The 21,870-nt window shown below is 42.1% G+C and overlaps 1 protein-coding gene across 2 annotated transcripts in view; it reads right to left on the reverse strand.

The window, feature by feature from the left end:
- FAM189A2 (family with sequence similarity 189 member A2) overlaps window positions 1-21,870 on the reverse strand; it is a 68,241-nt gene that overhangs the window by 26,304 nt on the left and 20,067 nt on the right. For both annotated transcript variants that reach the window (XM_039249543.1, XM_039249542.1), the window contains one exon: window positions 1,231-1,341. In XM_039249543.1, the coding sequence (XP_039105474.1) occupies window positions 1,231-1,341 (111 nt within the window). The remainder of the gene's footprint in view (window positions 1-1,230; window positions 1,342-21,870) is intronic.

Here is a 21,870-nt window from a genome sequence, read left to right on the forward strand (position 1 = left end):
CTCTTGAATGCTGAGAACAAACTGAGGGCTGATGGGAGGGGGGGAGAGGGGAAGAGGGTAATGGGCATGGAGAGGGCACTTGTTGGGACAACTTGACAATAAACTATTTAAGAAAAAAAAAGAAAAAAATTCAAAGAAGGCCAGCAAATGGGTAGAGACCCAAAAGAACTGAAAGAAAGCTCTCAAAGAGATTTTTGCAACTCATTTTTTATGACACGTTACCACCTTTGTGGTTAAAATATCATATATGGTATATACACGTGATGGAATATTATTCAAGCCTTAAAAAGGAAGGGCATTCTGATACATGCTACAACATGTGGGCGTGTTGAGGACATTAAGCTAAGTGAAGTAAGTGAGATAAGCCAGCCACAAAATTATACATGCTGTATGATTCCACTTCTATCAGGTACCTAGATCAGTTAAATTCATAGAGTCAGAAAGTAAAAGAGTGGCGGCCAGAAGCAGGGCCGAGGGGGTGGGGCGATGGAGGTGGGGAAAGGCCAGGAGGGCAGGGGAATTGTTTAATACATACACAGCTTCAGTTTTGCAACAAGAAATATGTTCTGGACACTGGCTTCACAACAGTATGAATGTACTTCAACTACTGAAGTTAACTCTTAAAAATGGTTATTAAGATGGTACATTTTACGCTACATGCATTTCACCCCTATTAAAAATTAAAAGAAAAAAATCAGAGAAGATGCAGGTCCAAAACCTCTTATCCACAATTCTGAAATCCAAAAGGCCCTGAAAACAAACGTTTTCATTACAGCCTGCTGTCCCAAAGTCCAACGGGGCGCTACAGAGGAAACAGTGCACGCATCTTCTAAAAATCAGAAAAACCCTGAATGTCGAAACACACCTGGCCTCCAAAGGTTTCAGAGAAAGGACTGCTCAGCTGTATTCTGATCATCTCCATCTTCTCCCTTCATATGAGAGCAGAGAGACACCTGACCATCGTCCATCCATCCACTAACTAACGATGTGGTATATAACTGTGGTTCTGGGTTCTGCTAGATGGTCCCCGCTTTGGAAAAAATATAATTGACAACCTGAGTAAAATAACTAGCAGCCCAGTTCTTCTTTTTGATTTGTTTTGTTTTTCCACTTCCTCTGGTGGACTTCAGATTTCACTTTAGGATGCTGCTGGGTGGATGCTGGCACCCGCGGAAAGCCAGACAGGCCAGGGTCCGAGCAGGTGCACACTGATGTTCTAGGCTTACTTACCAGGTCACACCGGGGCACGCTGGACACAAACTGGGCCCCTTGGCAGCCAAGGATAAATCCAGCTAGATTTAAGAGGACACACACCACAGACAACAGCACAAAGAGGTTCACCTGAAGAGGCAAGGAAAAAGGCAGTTAGAACAAGATGATGGCTAAATTCAGAGATAGTTTTGTCTGAGTAAAAATAAATCATATTCTCTTCCTAAATAACACATTTTTTAAAAAAGTCAGAACCAAGGCATCTAAGTGGCTCAGTTGGCTGAGCATCTGATTCTTGATTTCAGCTCAGGTCATGATCCCAGGGTCATGGAACTGAGCCCTGCATCAGGCTTCATGCTTGGGATTCTCTCTCACTCTCCTCCTTCCCCTCTCCCCCGTCCTGTACTGCGTGTGCACTCTCTCAAAAAAAATAAAAATACATACAAATTTTTTTAAATTAAAAAAGTCAGAACTATGTTTTTAATGTATAAACTTTCTGTTCACATTTTAGAATTTTTAAATTGTGTTGAGGGATGTCACTGGCTTTGAAGTCTTCTCAATAATGTCAAGCCCCTAATTTTTTCTCTCTTTGCATTCAAGGGAGTTCTGACTCCTTCAGCTTTTATCTATTCATTGCATTAAGCCATGGCCACTTCCTCCATGAGCCATTATTTTTTCTGAGTTTTGCAGGATCAATGGTAAGTAGACAAATGGAGAATTCTAGAATGTAACTGAAACCCAGGAAAAGTCAAGGTGCTTAGAGCCCTTATTAGCCAGAAGTCACAGTACACAAGGAAAAATAAGTCTTTTTTCAGTTCCAAACAGTGTAGGTACCAAAGAATAAGTCTATAATGATCTTCTACATACTTTTCTCCAAAGTTAAATACTACAAATGCTATGCTAAATAATTCAGAACTGACAGAAGCCAACCAAGAAGCCAGAATTTACTTAGTGCAAATTAGAGACTACTAAGGCTTTCCAACTTGAGAACTAAGATTATTATCAAAATCAAATCTTATCACAAATAATAAAAGACTGGAGCTAATAATGATCAGCATTAGAACCAAGCATCATTTCAGGTGGCTAATGTTTGTGTTGGCTGGTAAGTGAGTTCACACATGAACTCTAATTTAGAATGCTCGTCCTTAGATGCTGGTATTCCAAGAAGCTCGAAAACATCTCCCCAGACCCACATAATGAGTCAATATTTAATATCACATGATGCCCCTTTTCCTAAGAGGAATTCTTTCTGCCTCTCAAGGAGGAGTCTGGCGTCTGCGTCTCTCCTTGTTTTGTTAATGGGCACAGTCGGCCATCAAATCTTGGGGGAAACCCTGGCAGCAGCTGGTGTGTTATTGTTTCTCATGATTCCTCAAGTGTCTATAAGGGCTTAACTTGAGCAGCACATAGCACAGCCCCCTCGTGCACTATGTCATTCATTATGATGCCAACGCTTTGGAAAATAAGAATGCAAAGTTGGCCAAGGACAGAACATGATCTTCTTACATGGACTTCTTCTATGCGCTGGCAGATGCCACTCAAAGAGGCCTAATACATCTGGAATCTTCATACTCAGCAACACAACTGTTGCTACTATGGGAAGTCTAACTTTCCTTTGAAAATTTTCTCTTTGTGCCATATCAGATGCCTTGAAAAGAAAGCATGCTTATAATCCTTATGCCTATCAGCACATCGTAAGTCTTTGTAACTAAAAATTCACAGCATCAGATATAGAATGAGTGAAGGCTCATCACTTCCAACACTGGTCCCCAAATCTCTTCATTAAAATCTTAAAGCCAGCTCATCAATGACACCGTTAAGAAAACCAAAAGGCCAGCCACAGACTGGGGGAAATATTTCATGCATATGTGAAACAAAGAAACTTCACCCAGGACATACAAATAGCTCCTCACCTCAATAATAAAAAGACAGACAACACAATAAAAAAAATTGGGCAAAAGACTCAAGGAGATATTTCACAAAGGAAGATATGGGAATGGCCAATAAGTGCATGAAAAGTTCCTCAACATGATTAGTCATCATGAATGCAGGTTGAAGCCAGAGTGAGATACCCCTTCACATCAATTAGAACGGTCAAAATTACAAAGAATGACAACAGCAAGTGCTGGTAAGGATGAGGAGCACATAGACTCTCAGGCATTACTTGTCTGAGGATAAAATGGTACTGCTACTTCTTAAAAAATAAATATAAATCTCCTGTGCCAAAGAATTCCATATGATTCTGGATGGACCTTGAGGGTGTTATGCTGAGCGAAATAAGTCAGGCAGAGAAGGACAAATATCATATGTTTGCACATATAGGAGGATTAGGAGGAACTTGACGGAGGAACAAGGGGGAGAAGAAGGGGGGAAATGGTGGGGGAAAGGGAGAGAGGCAAACCATGAGAGACTCTTGAATGCTGACAAAAATTGAGGACTGATGGATGTGGGGGGGAGGGGGGATGGGCATGGAGGAGGACACTTGTGGGGATGAGCACTGAGTGTTATGTGGAAACTAATTTGACAATAAACTATTTAAAAAAAAAAAAAAGAATTCCATATGATTCAATATGGTCGATCCCTGTACAATGAAGGACTTAGGGGTGCCAATTCCCAACCCCGGCATGCAGTGTCAAATCCGAGCATGACTTCTGACTGCCCGTAAACTTAACTATTAATAGTCTACTATTGACCGGAAGCCTTGCCAATAACATAAACAGTCAATTAATGCATATTTTGCATATTATAGTATTATATGCTGTACTCTTACAACAAAGGAAGCTAAGGAAAGAAAATGTTACTAAGAAAACCATGAGGAAGAGAAAATACATTTACAGTACTGGGCTGTATTTATTAGGGAAACAAAACCCTGCATGTAAGTGGACCCATTCAGTTCAAACTTGTTCAAAGGTCAACTGTGACTTATGGAGACACTCCATCCTTGACTCCCTATTCCTTAAGCGTGGCTTTTGCCAGGTGAATACACTATGAAAAGGGGAAGGGGGGCAATCTTTCAGTGGAGAAACCTGACAAACATGACTTCAAGCAGGTAATCAAAGTCACCTTCACTGAAAAGTCAGGCTGGCAGCATGTACCCTTGATATGTGATGATAACAGCATTTTACCTCCATGCTCGCTCTCTGCCAAACCAGTGATAACCTCAGTCTGAGCAGAAGAAAAACATCAGCCAATCTCAGTTGAGGTCCATGCTACAAAATACCTGACAAGTACTCCTCAAAACAGTCAAGGTCATCAAAACCAGGGGAAGTCTGAGAAATTGTCACATCCAGGTGAAGCCTAAGGAGACACGACAAGCAAATGTAACGTGGTGTCTGAGGACGGGATCATGGACAGAAAAAAAAAAAGATATAAACAAAGGAAATCTGAAGAGTACGGATTTTAGTTGGTAATAATGTATTAATATAGATTCGTTAAGGGGCTCCTGGGTGGCTCCGTTGGTTAAGCATCTGACTTCAACTCAGATCATCATCTCGTGGTTCGTGAGTTTAAGCCCTACATCGGGCTCTGTGCTTACAGCTCAGAGCCTGGGGTCTGCTTTGGATTCTGTATCTTCCTCTCTTTCTACCTCTCCCCTGCTCACACTCTGTCTCTTTCTCTCAAAAATAAATAAACATTAAAGAAAATTTTTTTAAATATAGGTTTAATTGTGACAAATGTACCACACTAATGTAAAATGTCAACAATGGGGAACTGGGTATGGTGTATATAGGACCTCTCTGTATTATCTTTGAAATACTTCTGTAAATCTGAAATTATTCTGCAATAAAATGTATATTTATAAGTTGCTGGGGCACCTGGGTGGCTCAGTCAGTTAAGTGTCCGACTTTAGCTCAGATCATGATCTCATGTTTTGTGGGTTTGAGCCCCACATCAGGCTCTGTCCTGACAGCTCTGAGCCTGGAGTCTACTTCAGATTCTGCATCTCCCTCTCTCTCTCTCTGCCCCTTCCCTGCTCGCTCTCTCTCTCTCAAGAATAAACATTAAAAACTTTATAAAACTTGCAAAAAAATCTGAATATACACCTACCTTATGACCAGCAATTTCACTTTTAGGAACTGACCCAGGGAAACAAGTGCAGATGTCCACAGAAAGACTTCTAGAAGAATGTTTACAGAAGCTTTATGTATATTAGGCCAAAAATGAAAATAACTCAAATATCCAAAAGCAGGAGAATAAACAAATTGTGGTATTTTCAAACTGTGGAATATACCCAGCAATAAAAAGGAACACACTACTCATACACAACAACATAAAGACGTTCAAAGGAATTAGGTTGAGTGAAATAAGCCAGAAATTATATGATTGCACTGACATGAAGTTCAAGAATACACAAAATAATCATGATGATGATCATTTATAAAATAATCTAAATTAGTAGATTTAGGACTATTAGAAATCAGAAAAGTGGTGCCTGTTTTTGGGTGAGTGTGAATTGAAGGGATAGACTGGGAAGAGAGAAGAGAATTTTCAGGAATGATAAAAATGTTCCATATCTTGTTTTGGATATTACCTACACAGGTGTATTGAACTCCCAAATCATAGCTAACTGAACACTTATGATCAGGGATTTATATAAATTATATTTACTATATTAAAGAGAAAGTCAGAAAGAAAATTTTGAAGCCACTTGCCAAGCCAGGAGCGTGAGATCATACCATGAATGAGGCTACTTCTCAAATGTCAGAATAACAAACAAGAGGAGAGAATGCCCCAGGGATTCACTGCTGGGTAGACTTAGCTTCTCTCCTGCGCTGGATGGGCTGCCAATGAGAAATCAAAGTCAAATTACCAGAATGTCGCCCCTGCAAATTCCAGAATGAGGATCTGGGCCAAAGCGCATAGAAGTGTACAAAATCACCTTGCACTGTTCCCCAAATTTATTTCTGCATCTGGCTTTTTCATTACGATCGTTAAACTTCTGGCCAAACTTGTTGGCTATTTATTTGGTCATCTGAATTACTCTAGTGTAGACCACAGCAGCATAATCAGACATGGGGGCTATTAGGATATCTATTTCAGAGGTTGGACCAAGTTCAAGGGCACACAATATTGGAGTTATAAGGGACCTCACTTAAAATTTACAGGGACTTTCAGGATAGACCTCTCTGGCTTTAATCTAATTATAATCGCATAACCTCCAAGACCCAAATTTCCATTTTATCATCACCAGAGGTGATTATGTATATACAATTAAACCTATATATATAATTCCCAAAAATAAGGCAGGAAAACATCAGCTCCGAAGGAGAACTGTCATAGTCACAAAGTCCACTCAGCTATATCTGGAAAGGGGAAGAATTTCTTCTATTCCTTATACTGTCATCATTCTTGCTTTAAAAAAGAAACGTTGCAGGTGATTTGAGTTTCTCTTGGTAAAAAGCACCTGAATTTGGAAATCAGGACACTTGGTTCAAAATCAGGCTTTCCCACTTATTTTAGGCAACCTCTGTGAGACTCATTTTTCTCATCTGTGAAACAGGCCTATACTCCTTTTTTTTTTTTTTTTAAGTTTATTTATTTTGAGAGAGGGAGAAAAAGAGAAAAAGGGGAGGTGGCAGAGAGAGAAGGAGAGAGAGAATCCCAAGCAGGCTCCATGCTGACAGCATAGAGCCCGACCCAGGGCTTGAACTCATGAACCATGAGACCATGACCTGAGCCAAAACCAGGAATCGGACGCTTAACCGATTGAGCCACCCACATGCCCCAGGTCTATATTCCGAGCCACCTCACAGAATTAAATACAGACTCACACAAAATGATGTACATAAAAGCCCTTGTATGCTGCAAAATGCTGTGTAATCAGTTTTATTATTAATAATGGGCATTTCCTCTTCAGGAGAGAAGCTTGTTATTACAAAACGAATTTCACAAAATGAATTTCACTAGGTCTGGTACCTGTACTTTGTTCTTAACGCTTGTGACATACCTGAATTAATGGCAGCTGGAAGAAGTACTCTAATTGTAAGAATGATCTGCAGGTAGAGGCGCCTGGGGGGCTCAGTCGGTTAAGGGTCCAAATCTTGATTTTGGTTTAGGTCATGATCTCAAGGCTCATAAAATCGAGCCCTGTGTCCGGCTCTGCGCCGACAGCACAGAGCCTGCTTGAGGGTCTCTCTCTGCCTCTCATTCACTTGCACACACTCTCTCTCTCTCAAAATAAATGAATAAACATTAAAAAAGAAAAAGAATAATCTGCAGGTACACTGTTTCCAAAACTTCTCTAAAAAGAATTCTTCCTGCAGCCTGCAGATAAGATAGTTCCTAAGCGAACTCACTCATACTGACCGTTGACACGGGTGCAAGATACCTCCTGTCTGGCCTCCCAGATCATCTCTCCACTTTTCACTACCCCGAGATCTTCCCTAGGAGGCTGACCTACAAAGACTATACCATGGGGCTCCTCTGCCCTCCTGCCTACAGTTAAGCTCAGCCAGTGGGGCAGCCTGGCAGAAGATTTGAGGGAGGGAGGAGAGTGAGGTTGGGCTATTCTACAGGTTCTTCCCTGAAGCCTCAGGCTGGCTGTGCCCCTTAATGGAAAGGCACAGGTTCTTTCAAGGGATCCTCTGTACATGACCCCAAATTCCAGATTCCAACCACCTCTTCTCCGGACAGGCGTGCGGCCAGCCCCGGCTTCTCTGTTCCCTCTACCTTGTGCTTTTCTTTGTGAACAAGCCTCTTCTCACGTTATAATTTTATTGTGTTATCTGTGCCCTTCCAGTATCTTGGCTGATGCAACGTGTCTATAAAATCTTTTCTTATATTTGACTTCTTTTTTTTTCCTGATCCTTAAGCTTAGTTCCTATTGTTCTTGACTCAGATTCATTGCCACCTTCCCAGTGAAGTGAACACCATGGGTTACAGTTTCTGAATTTCTACCGAAACCAAGGCATCACTGGGATGTACCAGCAAGAAACCAGGAAAGCCCAGAGTCAACGCAGAGATGTCTTTCTAGAACTTATATTTTAGACATGAAAGACAGTGGGACCCAAAAAGTGATGGACTTGCCCTCTGTGACTGGCACCCTGTGGCTGTTAAGGGTAAGATGCAAACTCCAAGATCCAAAGAGCTGGTCCTCTCATACGGACTGGTCACAAGAGTGACACCTCTTATGCTTTTGGTTTTATTGTTACCAACTTGAACCAGGAGTATTTTATGGTACTTATATACCAGTAGCTTGATGCAAAGGCATTATGCTTTTCATGTCAGTATTTGGAATTCACCTCCACTCTGATCTCTTCCAACTGTGTCCCCAGTTCATTCCAGGTCTCAATTAAATGACCCAGTGGGGCACCTGGGTCATTCAGTTAGTTGAGCATCTGACTTCTGCTTAGGTCTTGATAGCCTCATTTGTGGATTCGAGCCCCACATCAGGCCCGCTGCTGTCAGCACAGTGCCCACTCATGTCTTCTATCCCCTCTTCTTTCTGCCCCTTCCCCTCTCTAAAAAGTAAACAAACATTTTAAAAAAGTGGTCCAATAAAGAATGCTAAGGCTACCAAGAAGAAATATCACCTTCAACTTGCCTGTTCCTAGCTGCTAAAAATTTCTCATAATCCCCATCACACAGTATCATTAAATAATTATGCCTATCACAGCATGGTAACACTGAGTGAGTGTCTTTTTTGGTACAAGATTTCATTCCCTAAATAGGCTGACCTTTCCTAATGTCTAAGGACTTGCATTTTGCTGCTGCTTTCCTACTGCTCCAAATCAAAGTGCAACTGAAACCCACCCATGCTTCTTTAAGTAAATAGTTCCAGAGATCGTGTGAAGGTAGCATTAGCTTAAAGATGAGTAGGTTTAATATGGCGAAGTGAATATGAGCATTTAGTTCTACTAATTCCTGTTAAACAGGAATTAGTTTATTCCTACTAATTCCTGTTTAACAGGAATAATCCCATTAAAACAGCAGTAAAAGAAAAGCCTTAAATGCAAAATGCAGTAAAAGAAAAGCCTTAAATGCAGAAATCCATAAGGACAGAAAAAACAGGAGAATAGCATCAAAATGTTAAAGGCTGGCAAGCCAACGGGCCAGTGTGAACTGGACTCAGTGATCCTGAGGAAACGGAATCCTACGACAGCAACCAGGAGAGCCAAAACCACAAGACTCACTCCGTAGAATCTCCAAGTGTTCAGAAACAGACGGAAGCAATGAAAGTGAGGCTAAAAACAGGGCTGACCGAGACTCTAAGCAGCAGTTAGACATTGGTGCAACCACTATGAAAAATGACTGCATTTACTATCTATAACAAAATTCAACATCTACTACCCTATGACTCAGCAATTCACTTTGAGGTGTATGCTCAAGACGAATTAGTGCATATGTCCACAAAAATGTAATATGACAGGAATGTCATAGCCCTGGTTCATAACAGCCCAAACCTGGAAACAACCCAGATGTCCAAGAAGAGCTGAATGGACGAATAAATTAGAGTAAGCTCACAAATGGGATACAATTCAGTGCTGTGCTCTAAATGTCTGTGTCCCTCCCAAAACACGTATGTTGAAATCCTAACTCTAAGGTGTTGGTTTTGGGAAGTGGCGCCTCTGGGAGGTGATGAGGTCATGGCGGTGGAGGCTCATCAATGGGATTCATGAATATGTGTATGTGTGCTTCTACTTAAATATCTAAAGCTCACCAAATTCCTCCCTCACGAAGAGAAACTTCTCAAAAATCTTCAATTTAAAAAATACTAGTATCACCTTAGAATTCTTTCCATTCACACTTTTATTCATCTTTTAGTTTCCCAAGAAACTATTACTGGTAGTTGTTTAATCACTTTTTTCCACATAGCCTTTTGATACAGCTCAAGATAAATAAAGACCAAAATACACTTTTTTCCAGTGGGGCACCAAATCTGAACCAAAGACACAAAAACATAGGTGGTTTTAAATTATACTGAATGAGTGGATGGAGGAATACATCAACCAATTAATAAACAAAGGAAAGAAAGCCAATTATTTCGTTATGATAAATACTATGTGGAGGCATCGTGCATTCTTATGAATATTCTGGAACATGTACAGAACAGGCTCTGAAAGACAAACACTGGATTTACTATGACTGCCTGCGTGAAAATGGCTGCCACCGTTGCTCCTGGTGGGAATCACCACTTTCTGAGGAAAGAAGATGCGAAGGGCTGGGACTCTATTTCAAAGAAAGAAGGAATATGGGTGGTGAGTGAGTGGGTAGAAGAACAAAGAATCCAGTCCTTAGAACTTACTTTATATTTTCCACCTGAAACAAGAACGTTGTGTGATTTAGCTGGGAATCAAACCAACATTTTGACATTTATGTCCTCAGAGCCAGGGAGTCCAAGCTCCAAGCCACTGATTAGTCTCACTGGTTAGTAAAACAAATGTCATAGGACCTATGGCAGTTAATGTAACTATTTAGTTAACTCTTGATATTTAACGTTTTAATTCAGTTTGGAGAAGCATTTTTTTTTTTTAATTTTTGAAAGAGAGAGAGAGACAGAGGGCAAGCAGGGGAGGGGCGGGGCAAAAGGAGACACAGAATCTGAAGCTGGCTCCAGGCTCCGAGCTGTCAGCACAGAGCCTGACGCGGGGCTCAAACCCATGAACTGCGAGATCATGACCTGAGCCGAAGTCAGACGCTTAACCGACTGAGCCATTCAGGTGCCCCTGGAGAAGCATTATAATATAAAGATGTAGAATCATGAGCAAAGTTATCTGAACACAACACACAGACACTGGGGGGAAAAAGTGAAGACACCAAACTAAAACTTTTCTGAACCACTTTAGCAAAATGAATGTTAAGATTGACTGCCCAGCACCATGACAACCAACAAAACATAACAAATCATAGCCACTCACAAAGCCCGACTCTTGCTTTAAACCTCTTTCAGGAGCTCACACATGCGCTGACTTGGTTTGCCTGTGTGTCTTTAATCTTTAGATCCTCGAAGAACCTACTCCAGGGCTTCACTTCCTTGACACTCTTTAAACTTCTTCCAGAAGTTTGGCAGATATATTACCGACGTCCAGACTCATTCTCTTTGCCAGCAAACCAAACACAGGTCGTTGCTATGAATGGAACCAGCTGTCTCCCTTTTCTCTCAAGGATATTTTTAAGTATCAGATTTATTCATGTTAATGGTCATCCCCAGATTTTCTTTTCATAATGTGTTTAAAATATAATAACATTTATTTCCAGTTCTTCTCCCAATAGGAGCGAAAGGCTTCCTCCTATCCACACCAGAGTCGGACAAATTGTCACCAGTTTGGGATACAGCTTCGAGGTGAGCTAAAAGCACTTATAACTGAGAGTTGCTAATCCCTGGTGAAAAGGCACAAATCTCAGGGGCACTTTTGAGGCTCCTTGCTTGTGAAAAAGAAATTCTGCCCTCCCATAGGCTCCTTTCCCCTGTTCCCTGGAAGACCCCTCCAACCAGTCTCCTAGGCCTCCCTTTCAACATATCACCCCAGAAAAGTCTCTTCCCTCATGACCCCAGTAGTCAGGCACAGCAGAGATGGGGGTGCCCTCAGTTTGTTTAGCTCCATTATTCCCTGACACAACTTAGCTCTCCCAGCCTAAATGAGCATGTACCCATTGGGAATGTACGGACCAGGAGGAAAATACCCTAATGAGAGTCTCAGGAGATATAATAAAGAAGACGACATGACACAAGACACACGACACTGGCTATTTGAACGAGACGACAGGAACAGGGATGTTGTTTGCCGTGGCTCTTGGGAATTAGGTAGCAGACGTAAATTTGGATCTGAAGATATGAAAAGCCACAGAGAGGTTTAAACGAAGTTGCAGATCTATGATTCTTGAGACACCACTTTCCTTCCTCCATTAGTCTTTCCTGCTTTCCTCCACGCTTCTCTAATTTTGGTTCTTTCCCTGCTTCTAGTTGCTTCTCCGCTACTGTGAGCTTCTCAAGGTTCAATAAGTTGGAGAGTTAGATGTTTTGACTCCCCAGCAATGAAGATCTCAGCTGTCGAGAAGCTCTGCAGAATCAACAGTCCCCACAGATGGCCGCCACCATCAAATCCTTCCTCTTTACCCACAGGCCATTCCTCACAAGAGATGGAGTTTAATACACTCTGTGGAATATTATCCAGCCTTAAAGAGGAAGGAAGTATGGACACATGCTACAACACAAATGAACCTGGAAAGCACTATGCTAAGCAAAGTAAGCCAGATACCAAAGGACACACTCCTCTTACATGAGGCACCGAGGGTAGTCCGATTCACAGAGACAGAAAGAATGGCAATTCCCAGCAGGAAATGAGGAGCTATGGCTGAATGCGTACAGAGTTTCTGTTTGAGATGATGAGCAAGTTCTGATAACAGATAGTAGTGACGGTTGCACAGCATTGTGAATGTACTTAATGCCATTGTACACTCTACAATGGTACATTTTAACTGGGGTATATTTTACCCCAATTTTTAAGAATAGCAAAAGAAAAAAGGAAAAGAGGTGGAGTCCAACTCCCAGTTTCCCTCCCCTTGATTCTAACCTGGCCTTAGGATCTGTGTGCCAGTAGGAAGCAGCAGGCATCCAAGGCTGGATCCTGGGAAGCTGGGGCGCCCCACCCCATCCCCTGGGCCCTTGGAACACCCACCTGAGACAGCCCCTCTCAGAACCCAGCCACATGCTGGGCAGCTGTAAAGTGGGGAGGCCAACATCCACGCTCTAGCCAACAGCCCTTGCTGAGCTACCTGCTGTGTCATTTATAAACATCCACCGAAATATTTGAGGGCAAAATGTTCTGAAGGTTGGTATTGATTTCAACACAACCCAATAGCAAGAGAAAGAGAAGCGGTCAGAGGTACAGATGAGGCAAGTGTGAACATGGGTCAATGATTGTGATAGCTCGGCTGTAGGTACCAGAGCAACTGTTGTTTTTCTTTCAGATTAGGAGCATATTTGAAATTTTCCCTATCAAAAGAATGAAGGAAATGGAGAGGGCAAGAAGATACAAGGAAGGGAGGAGAAAAGGAAGAAACAAACCAACTGGACTCATGTCTTCACAAAGTCAATTCCTGGGGACAAAAGAGTGGGGGGAAGGAGCAGGAAGAGTGTTCTGGAACCTGAAAGACTAAAGAGAATAATCAAATAAAATGACTGAACCTTGATTGCATATTGGATTTAACAACAACTAAAAGGAAGAGCTAGTCTGCACAGGCATACTTTTTGACATACGGAAATATAAACACACCATACTTCAGTTAAGCTTTGATTAAGAAAAAGTTATGCAACATTTTGGAGTAATAGGGGAAATGTTAAAATGGGCTGAATATCACATGGTATTAAGAAATTACCACTGGGGCACCTGGGTGGCTCAGTCGGTTAAGCATCCAACTTCAGCTCAGGTCATGATCTCACAGTTCGTGGGTTCGAGCCCTGAGTCGGGCTCTGTGCTGACAGCTCAGAGCCTGGAGCCTGTTTCAGATTCTGTGTCTCCCTCTTTCTCTGACCTTCCCCTGCTCACACTGTCTCTCTCTCTCTCCTCAGAAATAAATATTAAAATTTTTTTTAAAAAATTACCAGTAACTTTCTTAGTTGTGATAATGTTACTACTGGAAGGTAGAAGAATGTCTTACTTTTAGGAGATGCCTCATAACGTATGACTACCAGAAGTCTAAAGCTTTGAAAAAAGTAAGAAACAAAAAGGCAAAAATTCCAAAGATCCAACATCTGCCTATTAGAAATTCTAGGAAGAAAGAGCAAATAGAGGGAAGAAAATAATCAAAGAAACAACAAAGAAAATTGCTTAGTGTTGGAGAAAGGCACATGTCTTCTCATTAAAAGACCTCAAAGCCTCACGGAGTAAACGTACTTAAAAAGGATGAAGGAAAAGGAGACCCACCCCTAGACACATCCTCATGTAATTTCAGAAAACTCTGAAAAAAATTATCCGAAGGACTCCTCGGTTAAGTGGAGTTAAGTGTCCAACTTCAGCTGGGTCATTATCTCGCAGTTCATGGGTTTGAGCCCCGCATCGAGCTCTATGCTGAAAGCTCGCAGACTGGAGCCAGCTTTGGATACTGTGTCTCCCTCTCTCTCTGCCCCTCCCCAGCTCTCTCTCTCTCTCAAAAATTAAAAAAAAAAAAAACATTAAAATTTTTTTTAATTATCAGAAACTTGGAAAAAAGCAAAGGAGATTACTGAGTATTCCATCTAGTTATCTGCCTGTTTGACTATTTTACAATTCTGTAGAAGCACAGTTGAAGTTGCAGATTTTTTTTCAGTGGAGATGAAAATAAATTCTGTCCAATGGAACAGAAAGCCTCTAAAGTTGCCATTTAGGGCTCTGCTGGACACCCACCAGTTTTGTGTCCATCCTGGCAGTCAGCTCCTAGTGTTACCTATAAACATCTCTCAAATGTTCCTTGAAACAGTTTTCCCTCATTAATGACACACATTCACTCTCTAATTTCCTAGGAGTCATGATTTTATCTTCTTAGGGAAAATTAAGTTTTATCAATACCGAGGTAAAGAAAAGAACCTAAAAGCTTCCAGACAGGGGGGAAAAAAATAAAAGAAGCTGCTTATTTTTTTTTTAATGTTTTTATTTATTTCTAGGAGAGAGAGAGAGAGAGACAGCGTGAGCAGGGGAGGGTCAGAGAGAGAGGGAGTCACAGACCGAAACAGGCTCCAGGCTCCGAGCTGGCAGTCAGCACAGAGCCCGACGCGGGGCTCGAACCCACGAACCGCGAGATCATGACCCAAGCGAAAGTTGGACACTTAACCGACTAAGCCACCCAGGCGCCCCAAGAAGCTGCTTATTAAGGAACAAGAATCAGTCAGCATCAAGCTTCTCTCCAGTGACGGAGGTCTCATCAAGCAATGCCTTCAAATTCAGAATAGAAAACTTTTTGAACCTAGACTTCTCAATCCAGCCAAACCATCATTCAAGTGAGAGGCCAAAACAAACAGACATCAAGACACTGAAAACCTGCGAGGGCTCCCCTCTTCCCTCACATTGTTGCTGGAAAGTTTTAGTTGATCGTGTTCTTTGGCAAAATGAAAAAGGGATTCAAGGAGAAAGAATATATGAGTGAAGCACGAGGTCTAAGAAACAGTGGCTGTCGCCCAAGAATACAAAGGAAGGAAATATTCAGGTGACATCTGTGCAGCAGGCCTAGAAAATAATTAGGTCCAAACTGAACAGGAAGTCAGGAGGCTTAGAAACGTCCAAAGGAAAAATGGCAGAGCTCATGGGGAGTGTGGTTAAGCCAGATGAAGAAACATCACATTCAGACTCCACTGATTTTCAATAAGTGTCCCAAGAAGACTCAGTGAGGAAAGACCAGTCTTTTCAATAAAAGATGTTGGGACAACGGGAACCCACATGCAAAAGAATGAACCTGGACCACTGCCTCACACCGTATGCAAAGGTTACCTCAAAATGGACCACAGTCCATTAAATACACTCTTACAAGAAAACATACCAGTGGAGCCCCTGCGTGGCTCAGTGGGTTGAGCATCTGACTCTTGATCTCAGCTCAGGTCATGATCTCACAGTTCATGAGTTTGGGCCCCGCATCGGCTCTGCGCTGACAGCGCAGCATCTGCTTGGGATTCTGTCTCTCCTTCTCTCTGCCCCTCTCCTGCTTCTGATCTTGCTCTCTCTCAAAAGTAATTAATTAGTTAATTAATTAATTTAAAAAAGAAACTATAGAGGTAAATCTTCATGATCTTGGGTTAGGTCAGCCTTCTTAAATACGACTGTTTTGCAACTAAAGACAAAGTAAACTGGACATCATCACAATAAAAACATTTCTGTGCTTCAAAGGACACCATCAAGACAGTAAATTACTAATCATATACCTGATGAGGGACCTGTAATAAAAAGACAAATAAACCTAATCAAAAAATGGGCAAAGAATCTAAATAGACATTTCTCAGGGCACCGGGATGGCTCCATCAGTTAGGTGTCTGACTTTGGCTCAGGTCATGATCTCACGGCTTGTGAGTTCGAGCCCCATGTCAGGTTCTGTGCTGACAGCTCCGAGCCTAGAGCCTGCTTGAGACGCTGTGTCACTGTCACTCTGCCCCTCCCCCACTCACTTTCTGGGTGTATTTGTGTGTGGGGGGTCTCAGAAATAAACATTAAAGAAATTTTAATTTTTCCAATTAGACATTTCCAAATAGACATTTCCCCAAAGAAGACACACAAACGGCCCATAAACACATGGGACGATTCTCAACATCAAATCAGAAACACATTGAGAGACCACATCACATAAAATGTGGCTCTAATCATATAATAATGGCTCTAATCAAAAACACAGGCAGTAAAAGTGTGGACAGAGATGTGAAGAAACTGGAACTCAGACACTCCTCTGATGGGAATGTAAAATGACACAGCTGCTTTGGAAAACAGTTCCTCAAAATATTAAGCATAGAGTTAACGTATGACTCAGCCATTCTATCCTAGGCATCCAGGCAAGAGAAACGGAAACACATCCACCAAAAATCTTGCACACAAATGTTCACAGCAGTGTCATCCATGATAGCCAAAGTGGACGTGTCCACCAACTGATAAGTAGACAAGTAAAATGGATTAACGCCCATCGCTGGAATAGTATCCAACAATAAAAATGGGAAGAGGTGCTAATACATGTTATAACATGGACGACCCTTAGGGATACTGTGCTAAAAAATATGCTAAGTGAAAGAAGCCAGTTACAGAGGATCACATATTGTATGATTCCATTTTTTTTAAGTTTATTTTGGGAGAGACACAGATAGCATAAGTGGGGGAAAGGCAGAGAGGAAGACTCCCAAGCAGGCTCTGAACTGACAACGTGGGCCTTGAACTCATGAACCTGTGAGATCATGACCTAAGCCGAAATCAAGAGTCGGATGCCTAACCGACGGAGCCACCCAGGCGCCCCTTATATGATTCTACTGATCTGAAATAGCCGGAATAGGCAAATTTATGGAGATAGTTCATTAGTGGTTTCCAAGGGCTGGGGGTTATTAGAAGGAAACGGGAGGGACTCCTAATGGGTACAGGATTTCTTTCTGGGATGTTGAAAATGTTCTAGAATTGTCGCTGAAGATGTTTGTACCTATCTGTGAACATGCTAACAACTACTGGACTGTACATTTTACGGGGTAAATGTTAGAGTACGTCAAATGTATTTCAATAAAGATGTTAAAGAAGGAGGAGGAGGAGGAAGAGACAATGACAACGACACAGCAGCTAGATCATCTCCAAGATTAGGTGCTTTCTTTGTCAGAAGAAAAAGAAAAAGGACATTTAGAAACGCATGAAATAGGGGCACCTGGTGGCTCAGTCGGTTAAGCATCCAACTTCAGCTCAGGTCATGATCTCACAGTTCGTGGGTTCAATCCCCGCATTAGGCTCTATGCTGACAGCTCAGAGCCTGGAACCTGCTTCAGATTCTCTGTCTGCCCCACCCTCGCTCACTCTCCATCTCTCTCTCAAAAATAAACATTAAAAAATAATTTTAAAAAAGTCCAGAAATAATATAAACCTATCAACCAAAGTCATGGTCTAAAGCTGAAGCAAACTGAAACGTGTCATGATACTAAGTAAATAACAGTGAATAAGAAAGAATAATAGATTTGACGTGGCTCTCAAAACTGCCCTCCTTTTAGGGACATGGGGTTACATTTCCTTCTAGACATGATCATTCACGGCGGTGCCTCCAAAAATAATGTCACTGATCCCTCAAGCAAGCAAGGTTCGGGGGGCCAGCAGAAGACCACTTTGTTCTCTTCCTCAATGTTATCTGAGCCCACTCTGTAGGGCTAGTTTGTCCCGACCCCTCAGGTGAAATGGGAGGGCAGGCCCATGACTTCTCTGGTCAATATCAGGTGCAAAAAGTTCTCCATTCACTTTAAATTACAAAGAGTCTCTTTTCCTCCCCACAGTGGTGCAGTCAGTTAAGCCTGACTCTGGTTTTGGCTCAGGTCATGATCCTAGGGTGATCGATCAAGCCTCATATTAGGCTCCCTGCTGAGTGAGGAGCCTGCTTAAGATTCTCAGAGAGAGAGAGAGAGAGAGAGAGAGAGTGTGTGTGTGTGTGTGTGTGTGTGTGTGTGTCCGTCCCCCCCTCCTGCTCATTTCTGTAAAATGCCCCAGTCAAAACTTGGAAATTCATGTTTAAATTTAAGCTTCTCTAACTCTTATCTGACTGATCCTGGCATGGAGCGAGCCAGCTTGCCGGGAGTGACTGCAATCTTGTGGCCACTTCTCCTCCTGAGGTCTGGCGGCCACAGCTCTGCCATTTTGGAGAGGAGGGAGTAAGGGGGAGAGTGGGCCCTGTTGGTAAAGAGGGTAAGGGCAGCAACACTTCACTTGACTCTTGATGTCTGCCTTCAGCCACTGTTTCCAGGGACCTTCTCCCAAGCGGTGTTCTTGCTTCCTCGGAGAGACGGATTGTTGACCTGCTGTTCCCCACACTCGAGCATCCAGTGGTGCAGGCCAGGCCCCTCCCAGCTTGGGCCTGGTGTAGGAAAGTACAAGAATTTCCCAGCAGTCTTTAACTCTGAGGCCACAAGGCGCTCCAACCAGCCCTTTAAAATTCCCCAGGCAAGTGCCTGACACTGATCCAGTCAACCAGGGGACCCGTATCAGGTTCTCCAAGTGCTTATCGTGAAGCACTCACTCCCTCCCCGCTGCGGAGGTGGACTCAAAATGCCACAGCAATTCGGTAACGTTCTCCCAAAACATTTGTCTCTTTAATCCCTAATCTTTTTATAGGCCAGGGGATGGAAATCAGCTAAGGGTTGCAAAACTGGTTTTCACCCAAAAGCTTTACAAGTCCTGCTTCGATAGCCTAACACTGGAATGTGGGAGATGTTGGCTGTAATGCAGCCCCAGGTGAATCTGAAAACAAAGAATCCAATTCTGACTTCCTCTTACAGTCACATCCACGTAATGAAAATATTCTTTTTTTTAAATTTTTTTAATGTTTTATTATTTTTGAGAGAGAGATAGAGACAGCATGAGCAGGGGAGGGTCAGAGAGAGAGGGAGACACAGAATCTGAAACAGGCTCTAGGCTCTGAGCTGGCAGTCAGCACAGAGCCCGACACGGGGCTCGAACCCACGAATTGTGAGATCATGACCTGAGCTGAAGTCGGATGCTTAACCAACTGAGCCACTCAGGTGCCCCCACATATTGAAAATATTCTAAGTGCTATTGTTGGTTTCCACTATTTGAGAAACAATTTATAGACAAAATTTGAAATGGCATAAGATAGGGCAAAATGTAAATGTTGAAACACTGAGATTGTAACAGGAATGGTTTTACCATCAGAAGGAGGAAAAAACTAGATTGAAGGGCTAATTTCTTCATCTTATAAAAAAGAGTCAAAAGATACTACCTGAAGTTAATGAATTAAGAAACAGAAGCTTATGATATTATAAAAGTCATTGAGAGGACAATAAAATAATTTCCAAAAAACTAGAGGTTACATGGGAGAATGTGTTATGAATCCCTCACCTTTAGGATGGAGACGACCACCAGAGCATTCCCATCAGAAAGAGTTTAAAAGGGTTCATTTGGGGTGTGTGATCATGGTTGGGTGCTTGGAGAAATGCACAGAGGTCTAATGACTATCTTTAATAAGTGAGGGAGGCTAATGAGCTCCCCTTTAATAAATAAAAAAGATTTCCTCCTCTAGGGGCGCAGTCACTTGAGCATGGGATGGAGTTCTGTGTTGGGCTCTGTGCTGAGCATGGAGTCTGCTTAAGATTCTCTCTCTATCTCTCTCTCTCTCTCTCTCCCTCTTCCCCTCTCTCCCACTCTCTTTCCGTCTCTTTCAAAAATAAAATTAAAAAAATGTTTTTTAAGATTTTATTCCTCTTAAAAGGCATTTAGTAAATTAGCAAACGTGACAATGTCACAGTGGTGTGTTTCATATGCATGCAGTGCATGTGTGTGTCATATATATGTAATACATATATAGACATACATATAGTGTGTGTGTATATGCCATACATATGTTTGTTAAATATATAGTGTGTGTTTATTTTTTTTTAATGTTTCTTTTTATTTCTGATAGAGAGAGAGAGAGAGACAGAGTGAGCAGGGGAGGGTCAGAGAGAGAGGGAGACACAGAATCTGAAGCAGGCTCCAGGCTCTGAGCTGGCTGTCAGCACAGAGCCCGACGCGGGGCTCGAACCCACAAACCATGAGATCATGACCTAAGCCAAAGTCAGACACTTAACCAACTGAGCCACCCAGGCGCCCCTATAGTGTGTGTATGTATTAGCCATATATATTTGGCTAATATATATAGTTATATATATAATTGTATTATATACAATAACATAATAATTATATATTATATACAATATATTAATATAAATATATTTATAAATATAAATAAATATATTTTGTGGATATAGACATAAAATAAATAGGAGACAGTCTCAAAGAGGTGATTTCTTTACTATGCCCTAAATTATGCAACTAATTAGGGGACCCCAATCAGATCCAGGTCTGACTCAAATCTATACTCTTTTGTCTCCTTCAACTTACAGAATACCTGCTAAAAGACAATGTCCATTTATAAATTATTCTATTTTCTTCATCAAAGAACTTCACGAGGCACCTGGGTGACTCAGTCAGTTAACCCGTCCAACTCTTGATTTTGGCTCAGGTCATCATCTCACCATTTGTGACATCAAACCCCCCATGGGGCTCTGTGTTGACGGCGCAGAGCTTGCTTGGGATTCTCTCTCTCTCCCACCTCTTTCTGCCCCTACTCTGCTCATGCTCTCTCTCAAAATAAATAAACTTTAAAAATTAAAAAATAAATAAATGAAAAAGAACTTCACAAGGCAATCCTTTAGTATCCTCATTAAGAGATTACAGCTAGAGGGGCGCCTGGGTGGCTTAGTCGGTTAAGTGTCCGACTTTCACTTAGGTCATGTTCTCGCGGTTCGTGGGTTCGAGCCTTGTGTCGGGCTCTGTTCTGACTGCCAGCTCAGAGCCTGGAGCCTGTTTCAGAGTCTGTGTCTCCCTCTCTCTCTGACCCTCCCCTGCTCACGCTGTCTCTCTCTCTCTCTCCTAGAAATAAATAAAAATATTTAAAAAAAAAAAGAGAGAAAGAGAGAGAGATTACAGCTAGAGGGCCACCTAGGTTGCTCAGCCGTTTAAGCAGCTGACTTTGACTCAGGTCATGATCTCATGGTTCATGAGTTTGAGTCCCACATCAGGCTCTGTGCTGTCACCACAGAACCCACTTCGGATCTTCTGTCCTCCTCTCTCTCTGGCCTTCCCCCACTTGCATTCTGTGTCTCTCAAAATAAATAAATAAACTTAAAAAAAAAAGAAATGAAATTTAGTTAAGACCCAGTTATGCTACCATCCCAGTCCTTACATCCAACACCAATCACTCACCATTAATTAATCTAATTTGAGCACCCACTGGATTTCTTGTTCTTTAGCGGAAGCACCATAAATGGCCGGATATTTAAGATGAGTCCCTATGGGGCACCTGGCTGGCTCAACTGGTTTAGCGGCTGACTTTGGCTCAGGTCATGTTCTTACAGTTCGGGAGTTCGAGCCCCGCGTTGGGGTCTGGACTCACAGCTCAGAGCCTGGAGCCTACTTCGGATTCTGTGTCTCCCTCTCTCTCTGCCCCTCTCTGCTCACTCTCTGTCTCTCAAAACTA

Source organism: Hyaena hyaena, unplaced genomic scaffold (genome assembly GCF_003009895.1).
Source record: "Hyaena hyaena isolate Hyena2069 unplaced genomic scaffold, ASM300989v1 scaffold_341, whole genome shotgun sequence".
Classification (NCBI taxonomy): Eukaryota; Metazoa; Chordata; class Mammalia; order Carnivora; family Hyaenidae; genus Hyaena; species Hyaena hyaena.